Source organism: Apodemus sylvaticus, chromosome 8 (genome assembly GCF_947179515.1).
Source record: "Apodemus sylvaticus chromosome 8, mApoSyl1.1, whole genome shotgun sequence".
Classification (NCBI taxonomy): Eukaryota; Metazoa; Chordata; class Mammalia; order Rodentia; family Muridae; genus Apodemus; species Apodemus sylvaticus.
This window is the reverse complement of record NC_067479.1, coordinates 69,799,648-69,825,692: the sequence shown is the minus strand read 5'-3', so window position 1 is coordinate 69,825,692 and position 26,045 is coordinate 69,799,648. Positions and strand designations below refer to the sequence as shown.

The 26,045-nt window shown below is 47.6% G+C and overlaps 1 protein-coding gene across 4 annotated transcripts in view; it reads right to left on the bottom strand.

Annotated features, from left to right (window-relative positions):
• Lats2 (large tumor suppressor kinase 2) overlaps positions 1–26,045 on the bottom strand; it is a 54,074-nt gene that overhangs the window by 17,292 nt on the left and 10,737 nt on the right. For 2 of the 4 annotated variants that reach the window (XM_052191335.1, XM_052191337.1), the window contains one exon: positions 24,393–24,933. In XM_052191335.1, the coding sequence (XP_052047295.1) occupies positions 24,393–24,731 (339 nt within the window). In that variant the 5' untranslated portion in view covers positions 24,732–24,933. Of the gene's footprint in view, positions 1–17,643; positions 17,717–20,777; positions 21,016–24,392; positions 24,934–26,045 lie in introns of those variants that run through there. The other 2 variants (XM_052191339.1, XM_052191338.1) reach the window with 2 other exon arrangements.

The following is a 26,045-nucleotide window of genomic DNA, read 5'->3' as shown; positions in this document are numbered from 1 at the left end:
AATAATCAAACACTAATAAAAACAGCATCTTCTAGCTTGTCAGTACCAAAATAAGGTTATTAATAAAAAACAAACAAACAAAATCCTAAAACAAAAAAATACTTTCAAGCAAATATTTTTAAGAATAGTTATGAGCTGGGAAGCTGAGTGGCTCTGTAAGTGCACTTGTAGTTGTGGTGGAGGAGCGGGTTAGCTTCCCGGCACCCACAGTGGCCAGCCACCACCAGTGACCCCAGTTCCAGGGGGACTATGTGCTGTAGAGACATACATGCACACACATAAAATAAAGCTGCAAAAAATAAAGAATGAAAAGTTATGCTAGTAAGATGTCTCAGTAGGAGAAGGGTGTTCCACCAACACTGACCACCTGAACTGGCACAAGAACCCACACAGCAGAGGGAGAACCAACTTAGGCAGGCTGTGCCCACACGAACATGCCACCCTAACACACACACTAAGTAATTTAAAAATTATTAAAATTTTTCTTCTTGAAATTTACTTTCAGGCTACTTTAAATGAGCCTTAGTCAAAAAGTCTATCTCCATAGTGACATCTGTTCCGCAGGAGGAGCAGTGGGGAGTCAGACAGAGCCGCCGTGTCCAGAGGTAGAGAAGGCTAACTATTTGTGTACTCTCGGGGTACACAGCACAGGCATGGAGAAGCCCCCACAATCACAACTCTACCAGCAGACGCTGCAGAAGACCACTGTGAACAGGGTGGGAACACCCACTGTGTCCTGGCATCAGCCCAGCAGGCTTGCCAACAGAGCTTAAGTGGAAAAGAGTAAAAGAAGTCGGCTTAATCGTCTTCAATTTGAAGTAATCAATTTTTTGTTAAAGATAAGAACATTTGCTCACGTCAAATCCTGCTATAATAAAAACTGCCCTGCTATGTTCATCTCCTAGTTATGGATGGTCAGATCCAAATTCTCCAGATTAACCGTGAACTAGGTGAGTGTGAGACAGGCATCCCAACATTCCCTTCAACTCTGTAAGCATCCAGAGATGTTCGACAGAATAAAGAAAAACTCTGCCACCAGGGACAGATAGAAGAACCTAGGGTTTTCGCTGATGGAAACTTGCGCACAACCCCTATTAGTTTCTGCACAGCTACATGCATATCAGGAGCTGTGGGTCCATATTTCTATTCTTCTGTCCCTGGCTATGTTAGTGAGCAAACATGAGCACCCACAATCCTCCCACCCCACCCAATTCTGTCTGTACAAGCCGAGGGCCTTCCATTTGCTCCAAACAATAGACTGGCATGAAGTCTATTCATTGCCAGTGCAATATCAGTTCTGGGCTTCACCCTTACAAAGCCTGGCTGTTTCCGTTTCCTCTCCTTGGGTCCACATAGCTGGACACCCAGCTGACCCTGCCCGCATGCTGCAGTGACCTGAGTGGAACTCCTGTCCACACCCAGCCCCAGCAGAGCAGTGAGGACTGAGCTCCACCCGGAAGTTCAACACACAGACACCACACAGAGCAGAACTGCTCAGCAGGGTCTAGCCAAACTGGAGTCTTACTTAAGCAATGATGAATCATTGCTGCTTTTAAGCCATAGGATGATTTATTCCATGGTGCCAATAACTGATAACCACTTTGTTCTCTGTGTGTAATCTGGAGGGTACACCCACCTGTTGACCTTAAATTTTGAATAATTCTATCTCCTAAATTTTCACCTGGATAAACTCAAATTTGCTCTTTGGGTTAAAATATTTTCATCTGCCAGGTACAGTGGCTCATTCCTTTAATCCCAGCACTCTAGAGCAGAGGCAAGCATATCTCTGTGAGTTAGAGGCCAGCCTGGTCTCCATAGTGAGTTTTAGGATAGCCAGAACTACGTAGTAAGACCCTGTCTCAAAAAGACAAAACAATCCCAAAAAGATCAAACTATTTTCTTAAGGGTAAATGTATGCTTTTAACAGAGTGTTAACGAGATGAGATGGCATGAGATAATGACCAACGCTTACCGCTGAGGTAACGCTAGAAGCTGTGTTCCCTTCTGGGTAGTCCACTCTAGCTTTCTACCACACCGCCAGTAAACAGCGCTGAGGTATTAGCAACCAACCTGTGTCTTTATGGGCTCTAGAGTGTTTAACTGGGTTAATATTTACCTCAAAGTCATTGTTGTATCTTTTAAAAAAGGTATATCAAACTATTATTAATGTCCAATCCTTATGGAAAAATGCACTTCAGTCTTTAAAAAGTAAAAACCAAATCAGGTGAGGAGGGAAAGTTGGCTTTAACAGAATCCAGCAGTCACAGTTCATTTTCTAAAGAATCACTGCCATGGTCTAAACAGTGGTGGAACACTTAGGAGGAGGAAGGGAAAGGGAGGGAGGGAGGGAGGGAGGAGGGAGGGGAGACAGAGAGAGAGAGAGAGAGAGAGAGAGAGAGAGAGAGCGCACGTGTGTGCAGCCAGTTCCTCTCTGTCACAGCTGCAGGCAGGAAGTCCTCAGCTCTAACAGTCCTAGGTGATGCCAACTTTCCTGAGAAGACACCGGAAGTCTCACCCAGTGAGATCTATCTCTTTTCTTTTCTGTCTAACCAGATATCTCTACTTTTAAGGCCTCAGATACCCTGTAAGTTAATGTGTGTAGACCCACCAAAACAAGCCCTCCACTCCAAGAAAAGGCCCCAAAGCAAACATACAAATCTACAGAGTGAGTGATCATGTATCTTACTTTCAGTGGAAATAACCCTTTAAAAAAGGGGGGGGGGGCCAGGCGGTGGTGGCGCACGCCTGTAATCCCAGCACTCTGGAAGGCAGAGGCAGGTGGATTTCTGAGTTCGAGGCCAGACTGGTCTCCAGAGTGAGTTCCAGGACAGCCAGGGCTACACAGAGAAAACCCTGTCTCGAAAAATACCAAAAACCACACACACACACACACACACACACACACACACACACAAAAGGGAGGTGGTGGGTGGGCAAGGGGAAACCCTTCATTCAGGCACAGAGACCTGAGGGAAGCCTTTTGCAGCCAGCACTGGAGAGGTGCATCCCACGCACAGGAAAGACAGATCTATAGAAAAGGAGAGCAGAGGAAAGTTCTAGAAACTGCCTGCCAAGTACACAGACACCCATGTTTTCCTACAAGAGAAAACCAACCGTACCTGAAGCAGAGGCCAGCATGTGAGATGGGTTGGGACTGCACACAACACTGGGAAGGAATGCTCTGACCTCCACAGTGGTTTCTCACTAGGGGAGAGGCAGTCAGAGCCTGCTCCCAGCACAGACAATGGGCCTGGAGCAGTGAGATGGCTCAGCAGGTAGATCGGCTAGTGCATTGGTTTTTATCTGGTGACCAGAGCTGAATCCCAGCATCTCACAAGGCATCAAGAGAGACCAACTCCCAAGAGTTGTCCTTACCTGTGCATGTGTGCTGTGACACGTGCCCCGAACTCATGCATATAAACACAAAATATACAAAAACTGAAGTTGCGGGGCCTGAAATTGACGTGATGGATGCGTGTGAACCAGGATGGGAAGAACCTTCAAACACTACAACAAAGAGGCTCGGATCTCATCAAGGCAAAGGCCACCACTCTTTGAATCAGGACCTCTAGGTTTTCATCCAAAGCACACTGCGGGCTTTCACATGTGGAAAAAGGGTATATAAGCGCAGACACAGGGGTTCCAGGTGGTGAGATGAGATAGACTCTCCTGGGAGTTCTGTACTATCTCTATGTTCAGGAACTAAGACTTGGTAATGGTGCCGTTAGAACCCCCTGCCCCGCCCCGCCCCCCCACTGCACACACAGTAGCCTCTGCGGCTGTGGGAACTCAAGTTCCTTCTTACCTGTCCCCAATTCTGACCCATCCCTTAAGAGCCAGTTAGCACCCTGCCATGCCCTGCCACACCCTGCACTATGTGTAACTCCCCTTAGTTGGCATTCCTTGTCCACCTGAGTGTGACCTAACACCTTTGTGACTACGAACGAGGTAAATCCCTTGGAATGTACAAATAGACCCCTAACTTCCACTAATCCGAAGGCTAAGAATGCTATCAGATGGCATCTGAGGTCACCGGCTGAGATCTTCCTGCTCTGCCCACCTAATGTTTCCTTAGTTTATGACTTTATTTGGTTATCATAAAACTTCATGCCACCATTTGTCAGGCTGCATGTGTATTTGGAGGGAACCTAAATCTCTGCCCAGGGCCACGGTCACTCGGACTCAGCTCTGAATCCGTGGTTTTGAGGTGAGAGCTGTGCTTCTGTGTCTTCAACCACAAAGGACAACACCCCCATCCCCCCACCCCCCACCCCCGTGGAGAGGCACCTAGGCGGGCAGAGGTGAGCAGCTGTACAGCAGGCTGTGGCAGACAGAGAGCAGTGGTCTTAACACTGTCCAGCTGCCATGGCCAGTCTCCACCCTGAACTACAGGTCCATATGATTCTCCTGAGACTCTGTTGGAGCCTTCTCTGTTCAGGGGGGTCTTGCCAGTCCCAACCAACCAACCAACCAACCAACCAACCAACCAACCTCTTTGTTTAGCTCCTGTGGCTTTAGACAGGGTCTCTCCCATTAGGTAGCAGTGCCCCTCAGAATGGTTGAAGACCAAGGCATGCTTAGACCCAGGAACTGAGCAAAGCACTCAGGAAGCAAAGGCAGTCAAAGCTCTGTGAGTTCAAAGTCAGACTGATCTACAGAACAAGTTCCAGGACAGCCTCAGCTACCCAGAGACGCCTGGTCTTGATAAACCCCACCACCACCACCACCAAGAACCAGGAGCTGTGAGCATGGTCCCCACACTCTTTACTCTAAATTGTGGACATTAATCTTTCCAAACCAAGAAACTGAACCTTGGTGTGACTAGTTTCCTAGGTTCAAATGGGTAAAGTCTGAACGGGGGAAACAGAATGCCTGTCCCAGCAAGTACAAGGCCCTAGATTCAATCCCAGAACCCTAACAGGCAAAACCCAAATAGTCAAAGAAATTGCATGCCATTAGTAAACACGGAACTTCATTCCACAAACCGGGAGCGAAGGCTCACACCCATTCCACTGGCAAACATTCAGGATGCAGGAGAGCACAGCAAGGCTAGGGACTTGCACAGACAATGGAAAAAGGAGAACTGGCCCAAATTAAAGAAACTCAAAATAAACCCCACAGCCCAAGGTAACATGGCCACTCTTGGAGACTGTCTCACACAGCAGTGACAGATTATCTCTCTCCTGTCTACAATGGAAACTAGACCTTGTAAACGTCCTTCAGCGTGACAACAGAAGAAGGGCAGTGGTGCCAGTGTCACCACAGTGGTGCCAGTGCCACCACAGTTCACACAGCCTACCAGCTGAATTGGCCACATCCATCATTACAGACTACCACACAATGAAGAAGGTGGATCACAAAGTCCTGCTCTATAGAGCAGGTATAGTTTGTCAAGCACAAGATGGGTGGACATCCTTGATGAGGAGGAGGCACATGGGAAGGGCTGGGACGAGCACAGGCCTGCAACACACGCCACAGAGCGCTTTGGTTAAGGTCTTTGAAACGGGCACCAGAGATAATGTGGGGCACTGGCTGCTCTTGGAGAGGACTTTCATTTGATTCCCAGCACCCATTTGGAGGCTCAACTGCCTGTAACTCAGTTCTAGGGGATCTGCTCTCAGTAGCAGGATCTGATGACATCTGTAGGCACACAGGCGATGCATATACACGCAGGCAAAACACCCACAAACACCAAACAAACAAACAAATCCCAGTACTTCTAGTAAAGCAAGGCGTAGAGACACAGACGACACTGCAGCCCAGGGGAGAACAGACAACTGACCCAGCTCACTATCTGGCCAGCAGGACCCACCAGCTCATTGCAGAACAGCGAGCAGACAGTCAATGATAACAAAAAGGAGGACGAGACCTGAGAAACAACTAAGCTGTCCTCTGGCTTCTACATGCACAGGTTTACACACACACACACACACACACACACACACACACACACACACTCACGATGTTCCGTTACTCTCACTGCTTTTGTAAACACTGGCAACGTTACTCAGCATCGGTCAGCAGCAGCGAGGTCCTGCAGTGACAGTAAAACCTGGGCTGTGGGTTCCATGCCCTACTCTCCTTGTCCTTGTTCCTTGTCCTTCCAGCTCTTCCGGCCAGAAACTGAGTTTATAGCCACTGTCAGTTACAAGTGGAGGGAGGGAAGGGGGGGGGATGCCAGCCACTACAGTGTGCCTCTGCTCCGTTCACCGCTGCATGCTCAGCTCTAAGAGCTAGGCAGGCGTACTGCTCCCCTGACTCAGAGTCATGAAGGACTCACTCCTGGGCCGGCTCCTCTGCCACCCTCTCCTCTAAGGAGTTCTGCAGAAACTGCTCTTGCAAGCTACATGACATTTTTCTTCTCACAAATGATCTTTTATGATTTATGCTTATCTTAGATGCAATTCAAGATAGTTACTTAAAAAACAAAACAAAACAAACAACAACAACAACAACAAAAAACCACTGAGTTTTGCTTATGGATAAGAAATTGCCAGCAATCCAGCATCTTTGATAAGTGAAGTTCTTCAAGACATTTGAAGTAGGAACACCACAAATCACTGGGCTTCTAGAAAGCTTTTGTAAAATTATCATTAAAATGTGGTGGCTGTGGTGACAGTTCCACAGAAACGCACACTGGTGAAGCATCCAGCAGGCCAGACCCAGGAGGCTCTCTGCTTCTTCTGCCTCTTAGCTACTTTTTGAAGCATCCGCTCCGCTTCACAAGTCGCAGTCAGCATGTGTCAGCTCTGGTTCAGTCAGAAGTGGAGTCCCACATCTCCTACTGGCCCCTCCCAGGGGCTCAGACACGCATGAAAGCTGCACTGTCTTTTGCTGTCTCCTTCCAGGGCATTGTGGGTGTGTGTCTTGTTTGTTTTGGGGGGGGGGTGTGCGTGTGTGTAGGACAGGGATTGGTCCTGGGTATCTTCTCTTCCTCTATTGCAGTCCACTGTATTTCTACTGGCCTGGAGCTAGCTAATTTAGCTAGAAAGGTTGGCCAGGAATCCCCAGGAGCTTGGATTACAGGTACAAACTGTCATGCTTAGCTTTTTACACAGAGCCTGAAATCTGAACCCGGTCCTCATGTGTGCCCAGCAAGCATTTTACTGACCGAGCCATTTCCTGGCTCCAAGACTCATATTTTTAACATGGCCACTACACTCACGTTAAAGGAGGGCAGTTAAGACCAAAGCTCATATGGCAGGGTCCAAGTGGACTGCATCTTCTGAGATGTCTCTTCTCAACAGCTGAGAGGCTCCCTGTGAAGAGTGAGGGCAGGGTGGTCCAGTGTCTGCCAGCACCATGCTCCTACTATGTATTTTTTCTAGGTCTGAAAGACTCAGGGTTAAATACTAGCTGGCTGTTGTCAAGTTCAAAGCCAAAAATATAGGATAGAGTGCTATATTTATTATTGTTAACTAAGTGTCCAACTCTTGTAGGAACTATTCTATCTAGTGCTACCTTACCATTATTTTAGAAAATCCACCCTACCCCGGGCGGTGGTGGCACACACCTTTAATCCCAGAACTTGGGAGGCAGAAGCAGGCCGGCCTGGTCTACAGAGTGAGTTCCAGGACAGCCATACAGCCATGGCTACACAGAGAAACTCTGTCTCAAGTCTCAAAAAACCAAAAAGAAAGAAAGAAAGAAAATAAAATCCACCCTACACTTTTGCTAGACAGTTAATAAGTGGAGTCTAAGCCCTTGAAAACTTACAGAGCAAACGGCAGAATGAGAGGCCTGTAGGATGAGCAAGGCTGATGCGGGGCCAGGGGCTGCACCAGGCTCCACACCCCGCCAGCATCCTTGGCATTGCCAGCCACATTTTAGAGTGGCACGAGCAGGAATGGTGTCCCACACTTGCAACCCCTGCACGTAAGAGGCTAAGGACAATGATGCAGAGTTCAATTACACCCGGGTTAATAGAAACCCTGTCTCCAACCAACAGAATCACCAAAACAAAAATTGCACTAACACTAGGCCCAGAATCACGATGGGAGCCAAGTGGGAAAGTGGCCCGAAGTGTGGGTTCCATCATGAAACAGGCAGTTCAAGGAGAAGTCCTTTCCAGTGAGTGACTCAGCCGCATCCTGGGCCGAGGTCACAGCTCAGTGGCAGAGCCTCTGCACTGTATTCAGCTGGATTTCTTTCATGCAAACCCATTAATCAAACTGGGTAGGGCACTTCACACCTATTAATACCATCAATAAAGAGGCAGGAGAGCTAGCCTAGACTACATACTATAACCTTGTCTCAAAAAAAAGCAATCTCTCTCTCTCTCTCTCTCTCTCTCTCTCTCTCTCCCTCTCCCTCTCCCTCTCCCTCTCTCACACACACACACACACACACACACACACACACACACACACGAGGCTCTTTTCTGGGTCCTTGAGGATACAGCATTGGTAGAAGACAGATCTCTCCGCACACCACACTCTATTCTAATGCTAGGGGATCTTGTGACCCTCAGTACCTCTTGCCTGCTTAGCTGGGTCAGACCATCAGATGGAAGGCTGCACAGAGAGAGGAACCTAATTCCAAATGAGTGTGGACGGTGACTGAAGAAGACACCTGGCACTGGCCTAGGACTTCCACATGAGCATGCATGGCACACACCTCTACACACATACTTATGTATATACACACATACACACATGCAAAAATATTCAAAAAATATCTGGGTGTGGTGGCCAAGCCTGTGATTTCAACTCTCAGGAAACTGAGGCAGAAGGATTGTGAAATGGGGCCAGCCTGGACTATAGCCTGTCAAAAACAAACTTCAAAGGTAAACTGATCTGTACTAATCATGTCCACACTTGTATTGTTATTGTCATTCTCTAACAATACAGTCTAACAACTGTGTATGGCATCTATATGAAAACGACACTAAACATAGACTATACAGACCTCACAGGGGCATGTGAACAGCGTCCATCCGTACAGATACTATGTGAGCACCCTGGTGTTCTGCCTTCTTGTTTCTGAGACGAAGTATTGTCACACAGTGCAGGCTGCCTTCAAATACTTGACCCTCATTCTTGCCTCAGCCTCCCGAGTGCTGGGATGGCAGGCTCATCCTACCTCTTCCTGTTACTCGGTTTTATACAAAGGACTTAAATGCCCATGGAGTTTGGTATTCATAGGAGAAGGCGTCTTGGAACCAATTCTCTGCAGACTGAAGAACAGGCTGCTGAGCGGCTGAAAGGGCCACGCCCTCCCTCTCTCCACATGCTAGGACGCTCCAGGGCTGTGGCGCAGATGAAAGGACAGGTGTGGAAAGATGCCAGTGCCTGGAGGAGAGCGGGGTGGGGTTTGGGCAGCTCTGTGGCTGTCCCGGAATCCTGCCCTGCCTGACACCCCACAGTTCAGATACAGAAGGGACTAGGACTCCAAAACATACTGGATATCTGACCCTCAGAGGACACAATTCCTGAGATGGAACTGAGGGAAACTGCAGCACACCATCAAGAGCAGCGAGCACAGTGAATTGCATCATAACCACGGTGCACACATCACGAACCACAACTTCAGAAGTCCTGACCAGCTGCTGTCATGAGATGACAAGCAATTAACTTTGGCTTTAATAATACCCAATGTGGGGTTTGATAGGAACCCCACATTGTGTCTGGCTCCCACAGACTCGTGTGTCTGAATGCTTGTCCACAGGGAGTGGTACTACTAGGAGGTACAGTCTTATTGGAGGTATGGCCTTGTTGGAGGAAGTATGTCACTGCAGAGGCTGGCTTTGAGGTCATACATGCTCAAACCCACCCAGTATGGGACAGTCTCTCCTTGTAGTCTGGGGGTCAGGATGTAGAACTCTCAGCTCCTCCAGCACCACATGTGCCTGCCTGCTTCCATCGTCCTAGCAAGACATTACTGGACTGATGCTCTGAAACTGTAAGCCAGCCCCAATTAAAAGGTTTCTTTTGTTTGTTTGTTTTTTGTTTTGTTTTTTTCCAGACAGGGTTTCCCTGTATAGCCCTGGCTGTCCTGGAACTCACTCTATAGACCAGGCTGGCCTCGAGCTCAGAAATCTGCCTGCCTCTGCCTCTCAAGTGCTGGGATTAAAGGCATGCACCACCACTGCCAGGCAAATGTTTTCTATGAGTTGCAATGGTCATGGTGTCTCTTCACAACAATGGAAACCCTAAGACACCTAACTTATAAATGTCTCCTAAATAGTACTCCTATACAGAGTCAGGGGACCGCAAAAAAATTAGAGAACCAGACAATCTGTTTTGAAAACCAGAAGTTTGCAAAAAAAAAATAAAAAGCTGCTTCTCCTTTGTATTGTTCATTTCCTTAAAAGCATCCAGAAAGTTCTCATCTGCAATGAAATTTCTCTACATCTCACCACATCTAACGCCTAGAACAGCAGCAGCCTGCGGAGAGGTTGTGCTACCCAGGGCAGCTCTCACTGACCTACAGAAAGGCTGCCAGTTCTGAGCCAGCACAAGAACATCACAAAGAGAAACTGGGAACTTCCCACAGACAACTCCACAAACATTCATGCAGCCTTACTTACCAGGGAAAGTCCTACCTGCTGACCTTGCCTGTCACTGTCCAGTGCAGCGCCCCAAGGATGAGGCCAGAGGACAGCACGCAGAGAGACTGGGGCACATTAGAGGAAAACCATACCCACCATGTCCTGCACACAACACTGGGGTGGTGTGCTGTTCACTGTCACCTTGATGGCATTGAGAATCGCCATGGAAACAGTTCTCTGGACATGTCTACGGGGAGCTTCTAGGTTGGATGGACTGACTGAAGTGAGAAGACCCACGAAATGTGGGCACCACTGCTCACTGCAGCTGCAGTTCTGCACCGAGCACTAGGAGAAAGGGAGCAAACACTTAATGCCAGCAGAGGTTCCAAGCTCCTGTCCTGACTCTCCTGCTATGACGGACTATTCTCTACAACTGTGAGACAGTATAATCCTCTCCTCCTTTAAGCTGCCTTTGCTAGGCATTCTGTCCATGTAAAGTGGGTGCAAGCTGCCAGCACAGCCATCCTTGGCATGAATGCTTTGCTCCTAGATTTCCCAGAAGTCAGAAGCATCAGGATGGTTAGAGCAGGTGACAAAACTATTCCTGAGGCCCAGCTTTGAGCACGACATCATTCTCCTACACAGAGAAAATGAATGTTTTATTTTCTAGAGCTGACATTTGCTTTTTATTTTTCATAAAATCAAAGCAAAGCTGTTACAACCCCTCCCCACCAAAAAAATCCCAGTCTGCCCTACCACACGGGGTTTCTCAACAAGATCAGAAAACAAAAACATCTTTCTCTAATGAGTATAGATAATCATATACCACAATCCAGCCAGTTCAGCCCAGGGATGCAAGGCTGGTTCAATATACGCAAAGTAACACATGCAAAAAAGCAGGTAGGTACACCTGGGAAGAGAACCCAGAAATCATCAAGAGACTCGGAAATGGCCTGTGACAAAGTCCAAAATTCTTTTATGATAAAAGCCCTGGAGAAATTAGGAATAGAAAGAACATCAGCATCCAGATAATGAATATTGTATATGACAAACTATAGCAAACATTATACTAAAATCAATCCATTCTCACTGACCTTATACAATAAAGTGCTTCAATATGTAGACAGATTAATAAAGGAAGAGAAATAATGAAAGGGCTATAAACAGGAAAGCAAGAAGTCAAATTATCACTATTTGTAGATAATATAATCCTATACTTAAACTATCATGGAGACTCCTCCAGAAAAACTCTCAGATCTCAGTGAACACTTTTAACAAAGTTGCAGGATACAAACTTAACACACAAAACAAAACACAAAGATACAAACAAGACAACATCTGGTCTGTTAAATTCTTCCAGCTCTTGCAGAGAGGACTCAGATCCATTCTCAATCAGGCAGCTCACAAACTGAAACTCATGTCCCACCGGAGCTGATGCTCTCTTCTGCTGGGTTTACCTGCAGGAGCCCCATGCACACACCACAGAAATACCTATCTGTGCTCACTATTCACCAAAAACCAAGTGATAGAACCAGCCTTAGTGCCCAGCAATAAACAAAAAAGACACAAAGGTTAGCACAAAGGAGTTTTATTAGGCCATATTGAAGGACAGAGTCACATTTGTAAGAACGACAATCAATCAATCAATCAATAACAGTGGATGCAACTGGAGGTCATCTATGGAGCAAAACCAGCCAAGGTAGAAGCCAGGTGGCGTGTTTCCCTCCTGTGCAGAGTCAAGCCTTAGTGTTATGGACATAGGAGCTGAGAAGATGTCTGGCTCCAAGCACAAGTGTGAGGGCACCAGCTTGAAGTCCCAGGACTTGCAAAACTGGAGCTTAATCCTATGTGCCTGTGAACCTGTGCTGCTGCTTGGGAGGTGGGAGGGGCAGACAGCAGAACCTCCGGGAATGGACACGCACTGGGCATGTGTATGGGGGGGGGGGGCGGGAATCAAGAAATCTGCCTCAAGCAAGGAAAATGAGAACTGCCCACGGATGTCCCTGCCCTCTGCACACATGCTGTGGCACATGTGTGTCCACGCTGCCTGGATCCACAAATACAACAAATGTGCACAGACACAGACAGTCAGACACACACACACAATTCTATGCACAGATTACACACTAAAATCTAAAATAAAAATATGACTATAAGACATGAAGTTAGGAAGACTGGGGATGAGGAGGAGAGAGAAAGATGAAGAAGGGACGAGTGACCAGAGAATCTGTATACAAACCCGCCACGGGGCCTACTGCTCTGTACAATGAATATATGCTTAACTGAAAAATATTGTCTGGATTCAAGAAGTACTGTGTCGTCCCCCCCCCCCCTTGTCATTCACTAAATAATGCAATGTAACAACTGTTCAGAGCTGAGGCAGCTCAGTGGTCACAGGTCCTCCCACAGTTTATAAGAGACTTAAGCCACCTCAGATTTTAGTATTTGTGTGTCTTGGAGCCAATCCCCGGAGGAGACCTTGTAACGGTTGTACTTACTAGTTGACCAGTTCAAGATTTTCCCCACAGCCTGGAAAACAGGCTTGGATGCTATCAGTCACGGATACTTCCCTTATGAAGACTCATTTCTGACACAGACCTTTCATCCCAGCACTTGAGAAGCTGAGGCAGGCATATCTCTGTGAGTTCAAGGTTAGCCTGGGATACATAATAGCCTTGGTATTAAAATAAAACAAAATAAATGGCTCATGGTTAAGGCCACTGACTGTTCTTCAAGGGGACCTGGATTCAATTCCTAGCACCTATATCGTGACTCAAAGCTATCTGTAACGTGAGTTCCAGGGATCTAATGTACTCTTCTGGCACAGACATATAAGTAGGCAAAATACCATACACATAAAATAAAAATAAATACAATTTTAGAATGAGCTCTGGAACCCGCCATCCCTCCTGCTAAGTGGCAAGCGCCCCTTTCTACCATCAAACGGAAGCGAGGAAGCCGCCTCTGCCGACGCAAGTGTAAAATACTCAGAATTCAATTAGGAAGCAAGAATTTACTAAAAACAAAACAAAACAATTTATTATAGGGTTAACTGAATACAACCTTCTCTCTGATCTGGAGCGGAGGACTGTAGCCATAGCGACTATCTTGTCTAGATTGGAAGATGAGAGAAGGCTTCAGCGTAAAAAGGGAACTGCCCAGGCAGATGACCGCAGAGAGGTAGGAGGGAAGGTGAGCATGTCTCAGGCACTGCCACTTACTGTGACAGTGTGGGTCTGAGGCCTGTCTTCCTCCATAATGCTGCCAGGGCAGTATAATCAGGGAGGCCACATTCATACGAGCCTGATACTCTTCACCAGAGGTCCAGGAACAACACACAGCTCACACAGTACTCTCAAAGCCTGCCGAGCCCCTGTGTGGAAGTCCGTCCCTGGGGGATCAAATTCAGATCTGGAGGCTTGGCCAAGTGCTCTTCCTTCCGCGCTACCTCAGGGTCCCTCCTCACACCCTTAACCATCAGAGCCCATGCCTGCTAGAAAGTGATGGCAGTAATTTTTTACTATGATGACAAGCATAAGGTCTTTAAACCTGAATCGTACAAAGAAAATTATTTTGCATTTTTACATTAACTTTTAGATAACTTTTTGGGGAAACCATGGCTGCCCTAGAACTCACTATGTAGACCAAGCTGGTCTTGAATTCACAGAGGTTCGCTTCCTTCTGCCTCCCAAGTGCTCTTTTTGTTTTTTGTGATAGGACCTTCAACATGTAATCTCAAACTTCAAAGAGCTGGGATTACAGATTATGTCCCACCACACCCAGATTTGATACGCATTTTTAATCTCTCAAATACTGAAGTTTGTTGGTGATGAAATGGTGTTTTCTGAGACCAGGCCTTGTGTGGCCATGGCTGACCCTGAACTTTAGCTGTTCTGTGTGTCCTGGGGATCCAATCCCAGGCCTGCACACTTGCATACGTGTGTGTGACCCGAGGCGCATCCTCCCAGCCCACAGCCTGTGTTCTTTTGTCACTTAGAGAGTAGTATCCTATGTGTTCATGAGGGACAGCAGGCCAGTATTTGGTCTTAAAACACCTAGATACTGTACCTCAGCTTAAGATTTTTGCTTGTTTTTGCTTTTTTCAAGACAGGGTTTCTCTGTGTAGCCCTGGATGTCCTGAAACTCACTCTGTAGACCAGACTGACCTCGAACTCAGAAATTCACCTGCCTCTGCCTCCCAGAGTGCTGGGATTAAAGGCGTACGCTACTACCGCCTGACTCGATTTAAGATTTGTTTTTAAAAATCCCAGAGACAGATGAGAAGAAGAAAGCAGAGGGGACAGTTTCACACCCTAGCTGGTGGACGCACACACAGAGCTTCAGTATGCGATCTAACTTTCTGAAATTCTGTAAAACAGTTATAAAATTCACATAACCAACCAACAGTTAACTGCCTATGGGTGGTGGGCTGATGATGGCTCAATTTTCCTCCTGAGGATGTTCCATGGTAATAAACAGGAGGACCTTCCTCATTCCCTTTTCTTCCCCCTCCTTCCCCCTCCCCCTATGTGGTTTAGCAACTGTGGACAAACTGGGTTGAAGTGGTGGTCCCTTGTAGAGGGGACTTACCAGGAGGCTCTCATACAAACAGGGATTCAGAAAGCTGAGGGCCGGCCTGCACTGGACCCAGCCCACACTGAGCCAAATGGCTGCAGAGACCACAGGGCAGTGGGTGTGTGACTATGTAGCTCAAGTAGGGGGTTGCACTCCAGCTGGAATGACAATATGAGCAAAGCCAGAGAGGATAAGGTCACATAGCTTGGTGGCAGGGAGAAAAAGGCAGAGCCATTTGAAGCATGAGAAATAATGCAGTCTGCTGGGTAAGTGGGACAGACAGGAGGAGGAAGAGGGACACAGGGGACCAAAGGAGGTGCTGGATGCTGCATTTGGAAGCCTGCTGGGAGAGTCACTGGGTCAAGGCAACAGAACCTAGATGCAGAGCAGAGATCTACAGTGACAACACATGGTTGAAAGCACTTTGAAAAAGCAGCAGGCACCGAGGTCAGCACCCACTGAGCGCGGCTGGAGTAGAGAGCCGTGCCTACAGAAACAGGAAGTGCCCAGGGCTGTCCTGGGCCGGAGAGGGCAAGGGGGCACAGGGACAGGCACCAGACAGAGCGCAGAGGCCGCAAAGCCTCCTGTCTGGGGAAGGGCCCTGAAACCATCGTCAGCATCTGAAGAGGGACAGGTCTCTGCTCCAGGCCCTTTGCTCTCCTGGGACACCCAAAGGCAGAGCTGTGAACAGGGCCACACCTGAACCATCCCACCAAGACTGGCTCATTCCCGCTGGGGGAGGCGGCTGCTGCTTGCCTGAACTTTCCCAAAGTAAATCAGAAAACCAGGAAGCAACAGTGAGGCTGAACAGAAGGCTGGAGGCAACAAGGGAAGGGAACAGCCACAAAGCTTCCTGGAGCCGCCTTAGGACGCGAAGACACAGCTGACACAGGGTTCACTCTGTTCTACTCTGTCACATTCTTGGGAACTCCCAGATGTCACTTGTCACCAGCCAAGGCTTTTTCACTGAATACAAGCTCTTATAAACCAAATGACAATATGTCAAATTTACACTGAATGTTTACTTGCTGGCTGAGATAAAATTTTTGTTGTTAATCACTTATTTTTATACAAAACAACTTTTATGCCTATCATATGATTAATAATTCTTCTCATATCATAACCAGTGAATTGTATACCCAGGGCTTTCAGATATTTGGGGTTGAGGAAATCTTCATGTGATTCCAAAGAAAAGGGGACCTGAACACTGAAAGCTGGTCAGAGGACAATGATCTTTGTTATTTGACACAATATGGCAGATGGCATTGGGTTTTGCCACCATGCTCCAGCCATGTGCTGGCCACCGTGCAGGAAGGCGTTCTTTCCTACTCCGCAAGACAGTTCATGACGCAAGAGTATTTAACTCAATACTCTAGGGACAAGATTCTCTCTAGTGATAATGCCAGATGATGCAGTTATACTACAGACTCCTACTAAGAGCCTCAGTCGCTTTCTTCCTAACTGACAGCACACAGCATTGTCAGGAACGGCCTTGGGCTGGTGGTGGGCCTGTTGCTGCGGCTCCTTAGCTCCCAGGCCCCAGCCTAGGAAGGGAGCTCTGAAGAAAGAGCTCTTGCTGCCCTACCTACTGTGATGCTGGATGACAGCCACATCCTGCCACTCCAGCTGCCCTTTTCTACCTATGGCAGTAAGCCCCAGGGTTGGGCATCTATGGCCAGCAAGCACAGGTGGTGCGTCCACAGTCTGTCTGCCTGAAACTTGCAGAGTCACCGAGTGATGCCTGTCTTTGTTACTCTGTGGAATCTTCTCTTCCACCCTCCCAGCACCCTAACACTTGATAAGAGAGAAACAGGTACACAGAGGAAAGGAAAGAGATCCTTAAGCTGGGCGTGGTGGTGCACTCCTTTAATCCCAGCAATTGGGAGGCAGGTAGATTTCTGAGTTAGAGGCCAGCCTGGTTTATAGAGTGAGTTCCAGGACAGCCAAGGCTATACAGAAAAACCCTGTCTCGAAAAACAATAAACAAACAAACAAATAAATAAATAAGAGATCACTAAATAAAGCCAGAGGTCAGAAGGGGGCAATGTTACTGCTGATTTATTCCTGCTGATTACAGACACCAAGTTCCTTGGGGGCAAGTCTGACCTTCACCATCAGAATATTTAATTTCTTCTTGTTGTTTCTTCTTTGTGCATGACTATTTAACAAACCCAGATCAACAATAACCAACAAAAACAACCACCTACCCCCCTGCTGCCCCACTTCTGGGGCCCTAGCATTTATATGCGCTCTTAAAAGTTCCCAGAATTCCAAGTCTCACACAATTGCAGGAATTATCTGCAGCTGGCAAAATCATGACCCTTCTAGAGCACAGGGCAAATCATGATCAGCGGCTGTGGACAGCCCCATATCCCACACCTGGGATTAAAACGAAAACATTCTTATAGTATTTCTGTGCTTTTTAAAGAAACCAAATTCCTGAATTCTTACTACTACTGAGCACCTTGTTCCCGACACAGGGAGGCTGGGGAGAGCAGTGTTGAGCCGAGGGACATGGGTCAAAAAGCAAAGTCTCCAAGAGGTCCCCACAACCCACTAAAGACATAAGGACCACTTACCAACATCTGAGGCCTCCTGCATGTTTGCATACCGTGCAGCAGTGCCTGAGGATGCCAGGAGGAGGGGGTCCCTGGAACTGGAGTTACAGATGGCTGTGAGCTGCCATTCAGGTGCTGGGAACCAAACCCAGTCCTCTAGAAAACAGCCAGTGCTCTCGACTGTGTCGTATCTCCAGCCTGTACCCTACTCTAGATCCACAAAATGGTTTGCTGGCAACAGAAAGGTTTTAAAACTCTCCGGCAGGCAGTGCAAACCCAAGACTGGAATTCCAAGCCTTCCCCCAACCCCTCCAGCAGGCTGCTGTGGTTCCTAATCTGAGCTACATTGGTGTCACAGCCTGGGAGTCCAGCTGACCACCACATAATTGTGACAGACAACTTCAGGGTGACAAAACAGGCTTCAAGTAAACCTACTTGTGATCGCCAGCAATCTTCACATTGTGACACACGAAGAAAATGACAGCATTTGTACTGAGGGCTGGGATCAGGGGGAGAGGCTGCCTATCGTAGGGGTCTCAGCTCAGAGATGGGCTGTGAGGATCACCTGGACCCTGGCTGCTGCAACGAAGAAGGAAAGGACTGGCTCCACGCTGTGTTGCTGGCTTCTTCCCAACAACCAGGTCTCACCCATCCCCTGACCACTGTCAGCTCTTTCAAAAATTAAAATTGACAAAGAGTGGGATTCTAAAGTCGGCTAAGACTTACAGCATCACAGATATACCTACTGGAGAGGAGAGAGATTCCTTCTTGAGTGAACAGGGGCAGGTCAGCCTCTGGTACTCAATGGGAGGAGCCTCTAACAATAGCCACCTACTTACCTCCCTGCACATAGCCACGCCAGGATCAAACATAAAGGACAACGACCCCAGTGCTGCTCCTTACTCCGGGTGAGCAGGGACTGCATGCCGAAGCCTAACGACTAAATGCCATTTACCTTAGTAATTCCCTTCCTAACATTTACACTAAGGAAATCAGTTCCGCGCAGGGAGACTCACTGGTTCCAGTTTGTGAAGAAGATGCTCTTTCACCAACAGACTACAGTGCAAGCTTTAAAAGCCATGCTTTAGACTGGTATTGAATGACATGAGGATGTTCTTGTTGAAGTGCCTGCCCCTGACTTGCTTAGAGTTAGCTTTGTGCTTGCTCGGCCCTGAGCTCCAGACACTGGTGGCTAAGAAAACATCCGTTGTGTCCTGGGCTATGGCTTACAGTGCTCTACCACTGCAACAAGCTCTGATAAATGTCAAGAAGGAATTACAGAGTGATGAGAGAAAAAAAAGAATCTAACTTAAATGGAGATTGGGGGAAAGGGTCATTTGAAACACTGCCTCAAGACAGCCTGGGGTGGGGTGAGGGGACAGCACCAGGAAGTCTGAGAACAAAATCCACAGGACCAGAGCAGGACAAAGGGCACAGGGGAGTCTAAGGCTACAGGTTCTCTAGCGCCCTTCTCAGGATGGTGGGAAATATTTCCAGATGTGAAAAGACCCAGGGTGCTGAGAGCTGGTCACACGCTGCCACATACAATGAGAACCTATTTTGCTGGGGTTTTCTTTAAAACCATGTCCTAGTATAGTCATATACTGCAATTTTAAGCCCAAAATGTTAAAGAGTGGTCATACCCATGTCTATAAAGTTACAGGCACTCTTTCGATAGCCACAGCACCCTGGATCTATCTAATCTCCAAAGCTGAAGACAGGGCTGGGCCTGAGCACGGCTGGGATGGGTGGGAGGCAGCCAGCTCTTGCCTTACATCTTTCTGTATTTGCTAAGGGTCCACAAAGGGGCCGACCTCATTTAGCAGAGAGAAGGCCCAAGGGCAGGGATGGCAGCTAGAAACTCCTTGTATCTCCTCAGTCATCCTACTTACCTACTGGGCTTTCTGAGGGCTGGGAGTGTGCTAGGCACGTACTCTGCCACTCATCCCATGCTACCTAAAATCCTTTTTCACCAAGTTTACCTTTTGGCCGGGCCAAAAGATTTGAAAGCCATTGAAGGAGGTGGAGGAGGAAGAAAAGAGGAGGAGGAAGGGGAAGAGGAAGAAGAGGAGAAGATGGCTGAGGCAAATAGCTAGCTGTCCCACCCAAAGACCATTGTGAACCATTTCCTGTCACCAGCATAGCAAATTGAAAGAAGCTTTCTTCCTTCCCCACTTACTAGTATTTCAGGGGAGGTTCATGTTGAAAGTGGGTCCCTTTCAAAAAGGGAGGAGAAGGAAATATCGAGATCTAAACCCACTATCCTCCACTGCCAAAACCTGTACTTAAGAGATTCAGCAGAGGCAGATCCTGTCCCAAAGCCAAGCGCAGCAGCTTGGCTTCGTCTTTTGCACATTCTTTCTTCCCATTTCTCTTTCCTTGCTTTAGACAGGGTCTCCCTACATCACCCAGGGAGGACTCAAACCCAGCAGGTGTGCACAGGTGTGATGACACATCTAGCTCTCTACAGTTCTCTTCATGCTAATCAGATACACTTCATAAAGATCTGCTTTGTGGATTATGGACTATCCTCACTTGGTGTGGGGGAGTGATGTAGGCCTCTGCCTGGACCAGTATGACTCACATCTGCTTTGGCAAATATTAACCAGCACTTGGAGGCTGTGGAGCACTGGAAGGACTCTTGAAAGCCAGGCCGCCTCAGAGCAGGGGAAGTGAAACCACAGTACCACAGCCTGCCGTCACAGGCCTCCTAAATCGAGTGCCCTGCGAGTCGGAAACAAATTGCTATAGGGGGCTAAACAGAATCACTCAAATGCACACGGGGACTCCAGGAAAGGATGCTGCTGAAACAAAACAAGCTCGATAAACACCAGGACCCTCCAGGAAGAAGGTGGGAAGCTCAAAACACAACACTGAAGGCCCCAAATAAGTAAGCAGACAGGAAATCTGTCCCTGGTGGAGAACAGACTGTTGGGCCACAGCTGCAGCTGGAGCGGTGGGGATACCTGTGCTTGCAAGGGCTGTGCACTCAGGCAGCAAATGCCAGAAGACGCATTTTGCTGATCCACGCCCTCAGCAGGATGTGAGGGTATGAGAGGGAGAAGTTACAGCACACAGAAAATAGACAGAAAAGCCAACACCCATCCAGCACTGAGCCTGGAGACAAGCATGGCATGTCAAACCAGACTCCTCACCTCCACTCAGTGCGAGTCCAGCACCCAGCTCCTCAGGATCTGCTTGCCACTGGCAAGTGCTCTCCAGGTAGGGCTCTTCTGACCCTCAGCTCACTGTAGCCCATCTCACACGGCATGTAGGACTGTGCAAACAGCTCCATCGCGCCTAAGTGAGCTCCTAGTGCATGGGTGCGCTGCCCCTTTGCAGTGCTGCCAAAGGCTTGCGTGACTGCTGAGGAAATTTCATGTTTTTTTCCCTTGATGGCTTAAGAATGTCACGAACTGACTTCCTTTGCTAATTTCCCAGAGCATCGTGCTCACCCCGCACTGAGCCTATTGTCAGGAAGCCACCCTGAAAAAGGCACATCCTGACCACTGCCTGTGCAGTGTACAAAGTCTGTTTGTTTACATTCTCTCCGCCCAGGTTCCATTAAAGCCCTGAATGACTTGAGCACATGTGGGTGGGTTAGGAAAACTGCAGTTGACACAGAAACCCAGGACCAAGGAGCTGTAAGGGACAGAGACACCGACTACAGGCTGGTTAGACAAGCATAAAGCACAGGTCAGATGCGACGTCCAGGGAGAAAACAGCATTCCTCAAGTGAGGCAACGCCATTTCCTAGCACTCCTATCTGAAAGAAATTTTTCATCTAAATCTTCCCCTAAGGGACACAACCTGGGGAAGGTGCTGTTCTAAGACTGCCAGGAGCCAGAGTCTGCACCAGGAGCCATGCTCAAGACCTCAGGCTCCAAAACACCCCAGTCTCTGAGAACAGGAAACCACCCCACAGAAGGTCGCAGAAGCTACCATCCCAGCCACACCCTGAACCTTAGCCAGGGCACCTAGCAGTACTGGACCCCATGCAGCTGCTCCGTTCTCACCCAGCAGCCTCTCATGGATACCGTAAGGAAGGCAGACAGACAGACAGACAGACAGACACACACACACACACACACACACACACACACACACACACGTCTCCAAGCAACACCTCTGCACCCCATGCGCATGCTTCACCTGTCTCCCAAGTATGCAACCCTCACCATGCAGGGGTTCCACCTGCCCGTCACCCACTACAGCTCAAGCAGAGAACACAAGTCCCACAGAGGAATGCTACCAAAGCTGCAGAGTGTGATGTGTAATTGGAACCTCACTTTCCAAGACCTCAATCTCCAGCTAAAGAACAGCTAGCTCCTTCTATAACATTAACCTAGTTACCTGCCTATAAGGCTTCATGTGATTTATTTGTAAAAGTTACACATATTATATACACAGTATATTATTTGGCAAACACTTTACAATGTTATACTGAAAATATTCTAACATCATTCACTTTTTCCAGATATTTCCACTTTAAAAGGTTTAAAAAGTACCCGTACATGCTAGATATGGGTATAATTAATGTGTGAAAATTAATGTGTGAAATAATGGGGCTCTAAGTTTATAAACTGTGCACATTTAAAATGTAAATTTTACCTTACTATGACATTTAAAAGAAAATTACCGGCCAGGTGGTGGTGGCGCACGCCTGTAATCCCAGCACTCTGGGAGGCAGAGGCAGGCAGATTTCTGAGTTTGAGGCCAGACTGTTCTACAGAGTGAGTTCCAGGACAGCCAGGATTACACAGAGAAACCCTGTCTCAAAAAAAAAAATATATATATATATATATCACTGTGGCGTTAAGTTCAGTAGAGCAGGGCAGGAGGTTCACTTGAGCTCCAGAGTTCAAGGCCAGTCTGGACATACAGCAAGCACCTGGCTCAAAAAGAAATAGTGTGCGTGGAAAAACCATGGGCCGCCACTACCATACCCCACGGGGAAACATGGTACTAGGCGGCTCTGCTAGATTACAGGAAGCTTAGAGGGGCACTTTAAGTCAAACTAGGGAAGGACCAGGTTGCATCTAAAGAGTGTGTCTACTGCACTAAGGCCTGAGAAGGTGGGAGGGTAATAATGCGCTTTCACCTCGTGCAGATTCTAACTCCACCCCACCCACACACAGCTCCAGGACACTGTCAGTCCTCCCTCCTGTTGTCTGTGTATGCACTTGCCTGAGCTGGAGGGGGAGAAGGGTGCAGCTGTTTTAACTTTTAAAGGAACACTAAACAGCAAACTGACTGAATTATTTTTGGAGCACTGATATGGTAAAAAGGAAGGCCTTTCTGCCAGCAATTAACATAAATTAGGCATGGCTGGGCCTTTGCGGTGCTCTCCTGGATTTGCATTTCACTGTATTAGAGAAGCACTCAGTGAACTAATGGATTTCCCTTCAATAAGATCCCACCTGCACTCTGAATTGTTTGTTTGACTTGTTTCCCTCACATTTCAGGTTCTGGCTGCCTCTTTTGCTTGTACCTAATTTACAGTAGAAGGATTTGCAGTTGGCCTAGAAGCCCACTCCCGCTCCGTCCTCCTCCTCACTCTGCTGTCTCCCCAGAGCTGTCCCTTCTCTGCTTCTAGACCACCACGTTCTGTGAAGGCAGCACTTGGCAGCATATTTAACATCAAACTCTCACATACGACAGTAGGCCACATGTCACTCAAAAGCTCTGCTATACAAAGGTAACGCCACTGAGTAATGCCTGCAGGGCTGTTAACTGCAGCACATCCCCAATGTCAGGGGGTGTTTTACACACACATCACCATGGTAGTCAGTCCTCTAAGTTCAGTAAACTACAAGAGGACTGACAGTCCCTAGGAAGTAAAGGGTAACGTGGTCAGCCTGTGCTCCAACTGGGATCCAGACATTAGTGAGATTCCCTCTGGAAGTAACGGGTGGTGTGGTTAGCCTGTGCTATGGTGTGCTTAGCCTGTGCTGTGACTGTGATACAGTCAGATGTGTACATGGTGACGGGGTCCTAAGTACTCGGTTCTCAGTCGCATACTACCATGTAACAGATGCTCCATGCCCCCGAATGGAGACACTGGTTCTGAGCCGCCACATTTTGATGATTCACAGGTCTTGTCTATCAATGCCTCTGCTTTCTGCACATGGCTATATCCTCTGTAACAGTATATTCACTAATTTTTGGAATAGGAGAAAACACCTGGCTTCTGTGGCACACTTTGATCCCCGGTTAAGTACTAGGGAGGTGCAGGCAGAAGGATTAGGAATTCAAGGCCAGCATGAGCTATATGAAACTTTGGTAAAACTTTGGTAAAAATAAATAAATAAACAAACAAATAAATAAATAAGAAATCAGAATAAGAACAGGTATAGAATTGTCAACAAATAAAAAGAAAACAAAAACAGTAGAAAACAGAGACTAGTTTATCAGTGTTAAATATATATAAATAGCACTCGTTCAGGAAGGAAATGAATATACAAACCAAAAACAAGGTAAGAGAAGCACGTCTCTCAGCCAAGCAGGTCCCAAGGAGAGGGCTAAGAATAGAACTGGGAGAAGGCACAGCTGAGGAGGGAAGCGTATGCTTAGCACACACAGGACCTTGGGATCCACACGCATGCACAAACCAACCCACGGCAGAGTGAACAAGCAGCAACGAACAATTTCAAGAAGTGCCTAAGACTCTTGGAGAGAAGGCAGCCACCGGCTAAGGGGTACAGAGCGGGCAGTGTGCAAACAGGTCAGAGCCTGCACATCTGCTGAAGGACGCTGGCCCCCAGACCCACCTGGTCACATCCTGCATTCACCAACTCCTGAAGCATCTGCCGATTCACCTCTGCAGCTGCTGAAGTGCCTGACTCATTGGCAAAAGGCAGGAGGGAATAACGGATTTCCCTGAGCGCTTTTTGATAAGGTCCAAACTTCGGGGTGGCTCTCATTTGCTGCTGCCTGGAGGCATCTTTGTTTCCCAGGACTTTGGCATCCAGGGAAGTGTCACTGTTTGGTCCCACCAGCAGCCCCTGGGCGGAAGACTTGGATGGCTGCTTCAGCCCCTCTCGAATCTCTTGCAGTCGCTGCCGGCTATTTCCAGAGTAAGTTGTGGCAGGAAAAGTCTTTGGCCTCATCGTTAGTCCAGTTTCCTTTTACCATAAATACAATCTTCTCAAAGTGTCTGGTTATTTTAGAAAGAACAGTCAACAGTGTCAGTGATTTGTAAACATGCTTTCACAACAACTTCCTTTCACAACATTTCTGTCCTTCAATTTCTGTAGTTCCTAAAGAGAACCTAAAATTTTCCAGAGTTTTCATTTTGAAGACCATCACTCTCTGAAAAAGAAAAAGAGACAGAAATGTTCATTTGTGGATTCACATAATGTTAATGCTACTTTCCAGAAATGCATGGTGATTTTGGAAATATTCCACCTAGAGAGTAAGGAAAAAGCACATGGCTTTCAGAAGGGTCATGTGCTCCCTGGCTCTGGAGCTGTCCCAAGAAGGTCCCTGTAACAGAAAGCCCTCAGCCAGGGTCTCCACAAACACCACCCAGGGCAACAGTGTCTCAACAACTGTCACACCCACTGTCATGTAATTCTGAAAACCACAGCTTGGGGATTTAGGGTTAAACATACCAAGTAGATTTCTGGCTTGTCCCTAATATCAGCCAATCCCTGATTCACACCACTGTCCCTAAAGCCTGCGGCTTTTCCCAACATTTTCACCTACCTCAGGCTATGGTCCTTCAGTTTTTGAAATTTTTCCTTATGAAGCCCTCCCCAATTTTTCTGAATAAAACAGATCCAAAACTCGCCTTACTGAAGGTTCTACTACAGTTCCATACGATTCCCTGAGAAAGAATGTAACAGGGCTGGAGGGCTAGCTCAGCAGTTAAGATCAGAAGGCCAGGGCTCAATTCCTAGCACTCACAGGGTACAGCACAACCATCGTTACTCCAGTTGAGGGAATCTGATGCCCTCTTCAGGCAGCAGTCATATACATACATGCAGCAGGCAAAACTCTCTTATGCATGAAATAAATACGTCATTAAAAAGAATGAGCGAGTACTAGAGTGTGCGACCCTAGTCAGGCTTAGAAGTCTTCAACTCCCACAGAGCAGAAGAAAGGCACTGGGGCACTATCCTCAGGATGTGCACTTGGACTTTTCCCTGGGCTGCTGTCAGGTGTTCTCTGCCGCTCTGGTGATGCTCGTCAGAGTCCATGGCTACCAGCTGCCCTGGGACAAGGGAAAAGCACGAACCTCTGCAGCATGCGGTGCTGCTGAGCTGTGAGCCGCAGGTTTTGTGGACTGCATATATTTTCTACTTACAATATTTCCACTCATTCCCAGGGGCTTCCTGGGCTGATCGACTGTTCTCAAACACCTAGATTTCTAAAATCATAAGCTCACATTCCAACAAAAACAGGACAGTTTCTAAGAGCCT